Source organism: Coffea arabica, chromosome 7e (assembly GCF_036785885.1).
Source record: "Coffea arabica cultivar ET-39 chromosome 7e, Coffea Arabica ET-39 HiFi, whole genome shotgun sequence".
NCBI classification, from domain to species: Eukaryota; Viridiplantae; Streptophyta; class Magnoliopsida; order Gentianales; family Rubiaceae; genus Coffea; species Coffea arabica.
Window position 1 is genome coordinate 12,393,383 of NC_092323.1, and position 11,761 is coordinate 12,405,143.

The 11,761-nt window shown below is 36.4% G+C and overlaps 1 protein-coding gene across 4 annotated transcripts; it reads left to right on the forward strand.

Annotated features, from left to right (window-relative positions):
* Positions 1-300: 300 nt before the first annotated feature.
* Positions 301-10,988, forward strand: LOC113700952 (uncharacterized). Of its 4 annotated transcripts, XM_027221379.2 has the most exons (17): positions 307-713; positions 835-931; positions 1,257-1,301; positions 1,387-1,554; positions 1,640-1,724; positions 1,811-1,917; positions 3,152-3,232; positions 3,536-3,588; positions 3,671-3,773; positions 4,376-4,513; positions 6,248-6,344; positions 7,201-7,414; positions 7,493-7,586; positions 7,855-8,853; positions 9,146-9,238; positions 9,368-9,651; positions 10,562-10,988. In XM_027221379.2, exons 1-17 carry the CDS (start codon positions 568-570, stop codon positions 10,665-10,667), a joined length of 2,910 nt encoding a protein of 969 aa, XP_027077180.1. In that variant the 5' UTR covers positions 307-567; the 3' UTR covers positions 10,668-10,988. The 4 variants fall into 4 exon arrangements, with proteins under 4 accessions (XP_071915768.1, XP_071915769.1, XP_027077180.1 ...); XM_072059667.1 differs by lacking the exon at positions 10,562-10,988 and having other exon boundaries at positions 301-713; positions 9,146-9,227; positions 9,368-9,528; XM_072059668.1 differs by lacking the exon at positions 10,562-10,988 and having other exon boundaries at positions 302-713; positions 9,344-9,528.
* Positions 10,989-11,761: the final 773 nt, after the last annotated feature.

Below are 11,761 nucleotides of genomic sequence, written 5' to 3' on the forward strand. Positions count from 1 at the left end.
AAAAAAATGAAGATTGACTTTAAAGGAAGAAAATTAGTAACTTAGAAATTGATCTAGCCTTTTAATTGGCAAGAAGCTTTAGTAATTTGCTAAGGAGAAAAAAATATTATTAATAACTTTGCAATGAAGTAGTATTTTTCCTGTCTATGAGCTATTATATAGTTTCTAAGAATAAAACAATGTATTTTTTAAACCTCAATTATCAACAATTGCTAATTTAACTCCAAGTTGCAAGTAGCCCAAGTTTCAATGACATATCCACCATTTTTTTTTGCCAATAATAGCTTAAAGTTCCTATTTTTCTTTAAAAAAATCCGATAAGGGAAATTCATACATATTTACCTTTTTAAAATTCTTTTCCTAAATACATTGCAGTGCCTTTTAAAAAAAAAATTTCTTCTTTATTGTTCTCGTTTTGAATTAAATTCCATAAACCCCTTCCTTGATCTTGTGCTCCTTGCTTCTGGGGTTTTACCTTGCCTATACATTCCTTCCCTTTATTCCCACTCCGATTCTTTGCGAAAAATCTTGAAACAAGCTGGATTAGATTCTCTCTCGTCAAGTAAAATGATGGGCTCTTCTTCATCTTCTTCTTCCTTAACATGTAAAAGATTAACAATATTGACAATATTAGCAGTTGTAATGCAAATTACTGGATTATTTCTCTTCGTTATAGGCTTCTTCCCAGTAAAAACCACTCTCTCAGGGGCCAGGTAACCTTCCAGTTTTCCCGCTTGATTCATTTTAGTTCTGTTCTTCATCCTGTATCAAGGATTGTCCCTTTTCATTTTTATTCTTGTTTGTTTACATCTTTTCTTTTAACGAAAATTTCAGTGGTTTGGAGAGTTTTTATCCACCTGGGTTCGATTCAAGTGATGATAGAAATGCTAGTACAACTTTACCTCCTCGTCAGCTTAAATCTCTATATCAGGTGACTACCACTGTTTACCCTGTTCTTTACTCTCTTTTTTTTTTCTTTTAAATTTGGATTTTCAAATTTGTTGCAATTGGGATATTTAGTAGCTTAAGACTGGTAATGTGCTTCATTGTTGGTTAGGATGATAATTGTTGAAAGCTTTTTTGGGACCCTGGTGAAAAGAGAAACTAATTGTTATTAAGTCTATTCATCATTTACAGCACACTGGAATATGGAAAAGAAAATACTCACTTAATTTTTGCTATATATTTTCTTCTCATTTTAGCTATTAAAGTTTATGTCTTCATGCAAAGTGGGTTATTTTTGTCTTCCTTTACAGCAACTATCTGGTGTACCGCCTTTGTTTGACCGGCTAATACTAATGGTACGCTGCTCAATTTGTGTAAAAATTGCTTCTGCTGAATTAGTTTCGTAAGGGAGAACCCTGTTTGTTGTGATGTTTGTTCTAGGTCATTGATGGTCTGCCAGCTGAGTTTGTGCTTGGGAAGGATGGCAAGCCTCCTCCTAAGGTTTATATGGAAGCTATGCCATATACACAATCATTATTGGCTAAGGGAAAGGCAATTGGATACCATGCTAGGGCTGCTCCTCCTACCGTGACAATGCCTCGCTTGAAGGTTTGTAAACTGGTTATTTTGGTGAAATTTGAAGCTGCTATTTGTGTGGTCTGACTGTTCTTAGTCCTGCTTTTGTGTATAGTAGGCCATGGTTTCTGGTGCAATTGGAGGATATCTGGATGTTGCTCTCAATTTCAACACACAAGCCTTTCTAGATGATAATCTTATTGGTCAGTGGTTATCCTTGCTAAAGTGAACTCACTAATTATATGAGTGTTTTAGCAACTTTTGCAATTTTCGTCCATCTCTTTTTCAGAACAATTTTCTAGAATTGGCTGGAAAATGGTAATGCTGGGTGATGACACATGGCTTAAGCTGTTTCCTGGGATGTTCACAAGGCATGACGGTGTTAGCAGTTTCTTTGTGAGCCTCTTTTGCTTTCACAATTTAAAGCATTTTACTTCATTATGTTTTAGTTTTTCTGCCTTTCTGGTATCTGTATTTTGATTTACACATGCACTTTTGGTTGACTGCCTTTAATATAGTACCTTTCTAGAATGTTCAACTTGTATTCACCAGAACAATGAGGTGAAGATTTTATAGATTTAACACTTTGTCTAAATGCATTTTAATTACTGAACATATTGGAAATTCTGTTTTGTGCTATTCCTTGTATCAGAGGAATAACAAGTGAAGTGGCAATGGAATTACATATTTTGCAAGAGCTGTTCCACTAAAGTAGGAACTCTGCAAGAAATACTTTTTGTTAATGTGCAATGCTGAGGGAAAGTTTTGTTTATCTTGTTTTTTTATGCAATCATAGCAGATATTACTGAGAAACATAAACATCCTTGTAACAATTACTCTGAGAAAATATTCTATAGGCTAATATCTGTCATTTGTAAGCTTTTTTCTTGTGAATAGAGTACTCTCTGTATAATGTCTCTGATCTGTTGCTTGATTCCTGTGTTGTTCAAACTTGTAAACATTATACTGCATACATTAATTCAAACAAAACTAGAAAAAACAAAAAATCAAGAAAATTACTAGCTTCAGCTTTGGCTTCTAGTCAAAAACTACAAAGGCATTGAGTGTGCAAAACTGTGAGCTATTTCTTGCTAGTTTCTTACTTAGTTTCAGTTACGTGAACTTAGAAAATAGTTGCTTTGCTTCAAAGGAATGTGTGCAAAATACACATTGAGTGCTTCTGCCTCCTCATAAGAGGCATCTTTATTTTCTTTGGTCTATAGATGGGAACTTTTCTACCCTCTGAGCTAGTTGGATAAAATCATTTCCTATTAGAATAGAAAAAGTAAGTGAAGAAACAACTTAATATTTTGAAGCAGATCTGCATCTGATATTGATACAATAAAATTCAGAAGTCAGAAAAACAGAGGGGAAAGAGAAGCTGAAAATAAATGCTTGTAAAACTTAAACGTATATAATTTTTGTCTGCAGCATGAAATCAGAAAATTAATAGGGGAGCCAACAAGATTTTGACACGCCTAGAAGACAGTAAACTTTTTTTTGCATGGTTTGCAGTAACAATCTTCTTCAATAGGAAAACTCCATTTTTTGGAAGCAGGGTGTATGATAGTTCCTTTAGCATGCTCCTCTCTGAGCACTATTTTATTTGGTTCTGATATTCTTGATGCAGGTTAAAGACACTGTGCAAGTGGATCACAATGTTTCTCGCCATCTGAATGTTGAGCTCAACAGGACAGACTGGAATCTTCTGGTATTTGCTTAATAGTTCATATTTGGATGTTTATTACGGTACTAGCTAGAGTTTGTATGCATCCATAGCCTATATGATGATTCAGTGTCTGTGAATGTTTGCGGAAAGGTTGAGCCTTTACTTTCTGGCTGAATGCCTACCTTGGTGAAGCAGTTTGGCTTTTACTCCTTTGTTCCCTGCCCCTTTTTCTTTACAATTTTATGATTCTTATTTAGGTCTAAACTATGTGCTGGGATCCCCTTTTCTTTACAATTAGGTCTAAACTATGTGCTTGGATCCCCTTTTTTGGTGCTTACTATGCAGATTCTTCATTTTCTTGGTTTGGATCATGTTGGACACATTGGAGGTCGCAATAGGTAGGTTTGTGCTTCTTTTGCTGTTATTTCAGTGAAGAAGATCTAGCCTTATCCATTGATGTCAATCACCTGATGATTTCAGTTTGTTGATGGGACCAAAACTCAAGGAGATGGATGAAGTGATTAAAATGATTGATTTGACTACTCTAAAAAGTCAAAAATACAATCAAGGAAGGACACTTCTGGTTGGTGCTGCTTCATTCTAATGGTAGTGCTGGTATCCTATTGTTGTTACCGCGCTCATTCCTCTGATAGAGTTTCTTGGGAAGTGGGTTTCTAGTCTAATTCCTGTTGCTTAGACATTATTTGACTTTTACTTTTAATATCTTATTTTAATTTGGATATACATGGGCTGTTATGCTTGCGAATTATAACAATCCAGTGGACTCCTCTGTTTAAGATTTACTTCATTAACTTTTTAAGGTGTTTGAGTTTGTTTCTGGGATGGAGTTATTTGATCTCAATAATCCTTGCATTCAACTTTTAAGAGATTGCCTTTAGGTTGACAGCAATTTGACTGTGAGAAATGACACTATGTATGATATCAAATAAAGTATTGAAATTGTAATTTTATCCAATGTTTTAAGAATTGCATGGTAATAGTAGGTTTCTAATGAGATTGAGTGTTCAATAAAATGCCTATTGTTGGAATACCAAATATGTTTCATAGCTGCAGTGATGATAGCTATGATTCTACTAACTTGTCTTGTAATAGACTTGCATTATTAAGAAAAGTACTTGGGAATATGTTGTGATTTAGTTTGTTTTTTGATTTTTGTAATTGCAGGTGGTTGTAAGTGATCATGGCATGACAGAAAATGGCAATCATGGGGGATCATCCTATGAGGAAATTGACTCTTTGGCACTCTTTATTGGGCTGGGAGAATTTACTAATTCCTCAACAACCAATAACATAGCCAACCAGGTTGGGCTCTGAATATTTCTTGCAATTGATGTTTATCCAGATTTCCACTGTATGGGCGTCATTTATCCCTTTTCATATTTGTCTTTTTTTCAAATTCCTTTTACAGCTGCTTGGTTGAGCAACGAATGGATATGTTTCACAAAATATTGCTACATAAAGGGGCTTAGTTTTGGTTTTATCGATATCTTCATTCTGGCATATATTCCAAGCATGTTTCAATAAACAATCAGGGGCAACCCCTGAGATGTTTTTTTGAATCATAAGGAGGACAGTTTATCATTTTTTAAAATTTTAATCAGATAAGAAGTTTTTTTGTTTGTTGTGTTCTTCATGGATTTGTTGTTTCTTTATGTGGAATGATTTGATTGCGTATATTCTCTATCTCTCTCTCTAAATGATACTTTTGGCATCCAGAAAATTGCATTATGGATTTTGGTACAGCGTTCTATGTTTTTTCTGCTTGCATGCTCAAAATATGTTGAGAAGATAGTTTATAAATGATATAGGCATTTTATGTTTTTCCTGATTCCGTGCTCAAAATATGTTGAGAAAGCTTCTTGAAGTAGGCCATTTGCATTATAATGGATAATCAATTAGTATTGATGTTCTTCTTTATCATGCCAATCGAAGTTGTAAATTTCTCTTGAACTGAATAGGCTGCATGCCTAGATGTTTGCATGTCTTGTTTTGGTGCTGTTTGCTATCATCATCTATCACAAGGGCCCCAAACAAGATTTAGTTATTCTCTCAGGGCATTAGATTAGGCTCTTTTGAAAATGTTTGCCATCTTGGGAAAGACAGTTCATATGGGTAGCATTGGCTGCAACATTTGACAACATTAACTGCCTCCAAGGCTGATTGACCTAGCAGTTTGATACTGTTATACTTTTGAATTTTGAAGGCTGCCATTGTAATCATCACAATGCATTTTAATGTTTGGTTTAGTGCTATCTTTGCTATTGGAATCTAGATGACTGCTATAGGATGGGAGCTAAGATAGTAGTCTAAATGAAAGAACATTAGGGAGTTTTTGGACAGCAAATCTGTTATTTTCCAAATTATAATGAGTGATTCTATATATATATATATATATATATAAAAGTAAATTTCAGTTCTTGAACAAAATTACTTATATAATTATATTTTGAGAAGAAAGTTTAGAGGATCTATTGGTTTATTCCTTGGCTGTGCTTTCTTATTTTCTTTCTTTTTCTCCAATTTCGTTCAATTGAAAAATGTTTCTGCCATCTACCTGGCATTTCCAAGTTATAAAGTACATCATTGAGCAATGTAAATGGTGAGCGCCAAATGAAGCACCATTTTCTGTCTCAGTTTTTCAAACAAATGTTGTAACACAAAAAGGAATGATGATCCATATTGGTGAAACGACATAACAAGAGATAGAGTTGCATGGTGGCCTATGTCTTGCTTGCAATCAAAGACAGCAAACATATGTAGCTGTCACATGATAAATATAATTCAGTTTAGAAGTGTATATCTTCCTCATCTGGGACAAGGATGATTGTGGATTGACTGTAATCCTACAAGGGAATAGCAACTGAAGAGACAACAATTTGTCAGATTTGTGAACATATGCCTGTATTCTGTCAGAGCATCCTTTTGGCTATATTTGTATTTTATATAATTTCAGTGGGTAGTGAAGTATGTGCGTGTGTATGTCTTATTATTGTTTCTGTGGTCCCTCAATCTTTGTTTTGTTTTCTTGTAAGACAGGTTGACATTGCTCCAACATTAGCTCTACTTTATGGAGTCCCAATACCAAAGAACAATGTTGGCATCGTTATGGTGGAAGTTTTCAAGTTATTGACAGGTTTAACCATGTCAAATTTTTCTTCCATTTCTGTTGGAAAGCTACTGGATCAGATGTTTGCTTTTAAAGTCTAATAATGACATTGGATTGAAAGATCAACAGGTTTCTGTTTGAAGAAGTGCCTGCAATTTAACTGTTCTATAAACATCTAATTAACTCAAGTAGCACAAAATGTACAAATGGTTAACATAGCCGTTCAGAGTGCTATGGTAGAAATAATCTATGCCAAATACACCAAATGAAATTAGTCAATGGGATTTTTGCCTCTTATGTTGGAAAGTACTTACTGTTTGCTAAAAGCATGTAGAGTAAAGCCTTGTCAAGTTACATTAACATATGTTTTACAATCTGGAAAACTGCAAATTCTACAAGAAGCACGTGGGATTTTGTAAATTCTGCAAATTTTACAGCCTTGTCAGTGGGATTTTTGCCTCTTATGTTGGAAAGTACTTACTGTTTGCTAAAAGCATGTAGAGTACAGCCTTGTCAAGTTACATTAACGTATGTTTTATAATCTGGAAAGCTGCAAATTCTACAAGAAGCACGTGGGTTGGTGCATGCAGTGCTGTGTGTCAGTGTGAAAATCTTTACATTGTTTTGGTTTATTCTTATTCGAGTAGGATGCCAATTTTCTGAACTTCTATCGGTTGCCTGGCCTAGGTACTTCTTTACATTGTATGAATTTCCTGGACTGACTAGGATAAGTAGAGTGGTGATGATTTGAGAAGTTTCATTTCCTCGTCTCAATAGACAGCATATGCAAATGGATTTACATGCTTTGAAAGTTCAAGCTAATCTTTTTCTTGTTCTGGGTGTGCTGTATTTCATTTGGTAACATGGTTCTGTAATATTGCAGATGATGAACGGCTGAGGCTAATGGAGTTAAATGCCTGGCAGTTGCTCCAATTACTTCAGGCTCAATTGCCTGGTTTAGAGTGTGAAATTTCCAAATGCAATGTCCATAGAGATGGTAATGGATCTGAGATCAGACAAGACTATAGCACTGTAGAGGAGATGTTTTGTTGTCTATATTTACATGCGGCAACTGTCCACAAATCCATGAGATCTGAGTAAGCCTTTAGGTGATGGATTTTCACATCTCTGTAAAATGCTGAACTACTGCTTAATTACATAATTCTTTTTTCCAGTTCACCTGGGGGAGATGAATACGGTAGTACCTTTTTGGCTTACCGTGAATTTCTGAAAACAGCAGGCCAATGGCTATCTCGCAGAGCAACTGACGTAAGTCTAGGAATAAATACTATTGTTCCATAGGATGGTTTACCTGTTGACTTGAGTTGATGTTCTAGGTGAAAGTTGAATAGTCATAGCCATTATGCTCCAACAAACATTTTGGTTGTAATTAGGATTGTAGGTATACCAATCAGTGCAGCCAAATGGGTGCGGAGAGAGAGAGAGAGAGAGCAATAGTAAATTGCTGAACGTTCAGTTCTCTCCTTCACTTCTTCAATGATTTTTAGGACTAACATGTTGTCTTTCATCCTTACAGAGACCTCTCAGTCTACTTGCTTGTGGATTTGCAGCCATGCTCGTGTCTTGTTCAATAATAATGGGCCTTCTTTTCTTCCTTATCCGTGAAACCTATATCAAGGAAAGGGAGCTTCATTCTCACGCGTGGCAGTTGGATAAGACTTTTACACTGGCTATAATTTGTATCCTTATGCTAAGTATGGGATCTAGTTCGATGGTAGAAGAAGAACAATATATATGGCATTTTCTGACATCTTCAATTTTTTTGGTGTTACTCCGAAAAACTCTGCAGTCCATCACATTAGGATTTGGGGTACTGCAAAACTCTTCAACTGTAATTAAGGAACAAAGGGAAAGAGGTCTTCTTCAAATTTTTTCTGTTATTGTAGTTCTTGTTTCTGGAAGAATTTTAAGAGGCTGGCATCAAGGTGGTGTCAATTGGGCTCATCTTCCTGATATGGCAAAATGGCTTGAGCAGGCAGGAAGCGGTTATACAAATGCGCTGCAGCTGACATCTGGTGTCTTACTTATCAGTGCAAATATTTTTACTCTTCTTTTTTCGTTACGATCAAAGAGAACTTTTGCTGTGGTGATACTTATGATCAATTTGTGCCCATCTTTGATGATTGTGTACCTTATGATTATACATCAAGGTAGCACATTAGGGACAACTGGTTTTGGTGCCACCAAAATGGTTCAAAGATTCTATGCAATTTTGGGCATTTCTACACTTGGGACTGTTGTTTCTGTACCAATGTTTATGCTTTTACAGAATTCTAATAGCCCAGTAAATGATTTCACCTTATGCCGTGATATCTCTTCTGAATTTAGAAGGAATCTCTTGCTTCAAGGGATGAAAGATTCTACCTTTATAACTGGCTGGAGTTTCATATTCAGCTGGTGTCTTCTGCAGCTGTTGCTGCAACAACCTGTGAATTCAATGCCTTTATTGTTACTATTCATTCAAATCCTTGCTACCATGTGGTATTCTTCTGATGGTGATGCCCAGTTTATTGAGGTGAGTCATGATGCCAAAGTTTCTGCCCAATTTTCTTACTTCTACCCACCCCCTATCAACAATCATGAAAGTAGTAAAAGAGTTGGCATGAGTTTAAAGTTAATTGTCTTGAAAAGTATGAACCTGCAACAATGCAGCTAAGGAATTTTGGTTTGTTTTCTGTAGTTTGTTGAAATAACATCACCGTGTATTTCTATACATTTAGCTGAAGCACTGCTTAACGGTTCCTTGTTGATATTAAATGAAACTGATGTTAGATGTGCAATTAATTGAATATTTTTTGAACATTCAGGTGGCTGCACTATACTATTTGGGAATGGCGGGCCATTTTGGTCTTGGTAACACCAACAATCTCGCTACAATTGATGTTGCTGGTGCTTTTACTGTACTTCTTCTCCCCTGAAAAGCTTTTTGATTTCATGCTGATGCCTAAAGTTATTCTATTAGTCTCTGAGGTTTTTTAACTTTTTTTTTTTGGCTACATCTTCAGTGACATTGATTTCAATATTGACAGGGTGTCTCAAGCCAGTCCACCTTACTTTCTGGCATCTTAATGTTCATGATCACATATGCTTCCCCGATATTTGCTCTTCTTAGCATGGTGCTATATATATCTGTGAAGGACATAGGTGGTGACATAGAAGCCAAGGAAGTAGATATTGGAGATCTGCTAAAGAGGAATCTCAGCTTTCCTTGTCTAGTTCCGCTGGGTATAAATTCCATGTTGCTGATTGCATACACCGTCGTCTTGCTACTAATGAGAAATCATCTCTTCATTTGGAGCGTCTTTTCTCCAAAGTAAGTCATACTGAGCCAATAATGCCTATGCAGTATACCTAGACCACGTTCCCCACCCTAACTGTAGATTGAGCTCTGGCAGTTGGAAAGAATTTTGCTGTGTCCCAAGAAACAAATGATCTTGTTATGCTTCAGATTTCTTTACTGTTTATAAAAAAGAATGAATGGCATCTGACAACATGCATCTGCACAGAAGGAAAGAAGCTCAATTTTGTTCTAAAGCTCAATGTCGTTCTAATCATAGGCGGATTAACCAGATGGATAGTTGCCCAAAAAAATCAGAATCATGATTTTCCAGTTCCCTAACATCCCTTTCTTTGTGCAAAATAAATGTCTTCATCAATTCAATCCCAGATTCTCTTCCAGAATCTGAACGCCACACAGTTCTTCCACAGAAATTCTAAGGGTCTTGTGCCACTTGCTGGAGTCCATTGCTTTCAATAAGCACAAATTGTAATTTCGAAGCATTCACCGCACTAATCAAATTGATAGCATCTAATGGGTCCACATGCACAGAGAAAAAGGGCAAAAGGCTAGCTCATCTAAAATATTTCCAAGTGGACTTCTTGATTAGTCATGGAATGATAGAATTCTTGTTCGCATGCCTTTTTCCCCCGTTTTGGGTGAAAGTCGTCATTTCTTTAGCGAGCTTATCCTCTGAGCTTAATTTCTCCAACTGTTTTAGCTAGCTAAGGTCTTAATGTATTCCATTAATAATCTCTTGGTTCCTGAGATATCATAAACTTAACGAGTACATCAAAGCAGGATACGATAACTGAAAAATTGCGATCTTAGAATGCTCTAGATTTGATAGATGGAAAGAGAGTTTGTAAATTAGTTATGGTCCACTACTCTACATTTCATTATCTTGCATGCTGTTGTAATTGAATGACTCATCTTGCTTCTCCAGGTACCTGTATGTCTGCGCCACTACCATCTGTATCTTTCTGGGTGTATCTATTGTGGCCTCAGCAGTGGTATATTCTTTTGGGGTTCTTGCCTTGCGAAGAAGTTGAAGACACATGCTGATTTTGACTTGAAAGAGAGTGTGTTCGGGCAGTAAATCTAACTTAGGATGTTCGCCAACAGATTTTATCAGATGGTTAAGATTTCTTGCTTACTGCTCTCGTGCTATGAGCAAATAGAGCAGTGCATCTAGAATGCAATTCTTCATTTCATTTGAAAGATTGATCAAATGGCAGTTTTGTAAACATTATTTGATTCTGTAGTCTAGTAAATTCTGAACATCAGTGATTGTAGTAAATTCGGTGATTTTTCCTGTGGAGAAAATATGATTACACAATAATGGTATTTTCTCATTGACACCCTCACCCTTATGACAGGGACCCAAAATGGTTCTACCATGCAGTTTACCTAAAACTGCAAGTCCTATTGTTGCTCATTCAGTCTGAGAATTGATGAACTAAGCCAAATGCTGATTACTGTGGATTAGTCTGTAATTTACATATTAGACAGACTCGTGCAATTGTCAAAGCAAAAAAGTCTTGGTCCTAAAGACCCTTCTTGCTAGTTGCCTGTATCCAGCAGCCACGGCTAAACTCTCAAGACTGAACCGAAAGACCCAATAAAATCAGACATTTATTGGGCTATGGCAGCAGAACTCAATTTGTGTACAAACAAAAGCAGAAAAACCTACGAATGAGTTAAAATAAGGTTTTGGTTTTAAATGATGTTTTGGTTTTAAGCCAAGGTTTTGATACTTGTCACTTCTCTTTTGTCAATAGGTAGGACAATCGTGTGTCTCATAAGCTGGCAAAATTTGCCACAAGCTTGCATGACGAAATCAGTTGGAAGGATTCCTTTCCAATTTGGCTTACTAGTTTAGCCAAAAATGATGTAAGAGCTGTTGCTCCAACTCTGTAATTTCTACTCTCTCTTGACCTTTTCTAACCGAAGTTAGAGTTACGACTTTTACAAACCTAAATCCCAGAAGAACCTCCAAAAGCCGGCAACTTTTGGAGGCCTCCCAGGAGACTTATAACTACCCAACCCAATCCCCCCAGAACCGATGTGGGATGGCAACCCCACAAGGGCAAGTCAGTAGGCCGGCCGCTGCTAAGAGATGAAGACCCCCCACCAAACCCAGTAT

Coding starts and splice junctions, on each gene's coding strand:
- LOC113700952 (XM_027221379.2), top strand. CDS start 568: ATGATGGGCTCTTCTTCATCTTCTTCTTCCTTAACATGTAAAAGATTA. Junction 714..834: donor ACCACTCTCTCAGGGGCCAG/GTAACCTTCCAG, acceptor CGAAAATTTCAG/TGGTTTGGAGAGTTTTTATC. Junction 7,587..7,854: donor TATCTCGCAGAGCAACTGAC/GTAAGTCTAGGA, acceptor TCATCCTTACAG/AGACCTCTCAGTCTACTTGC.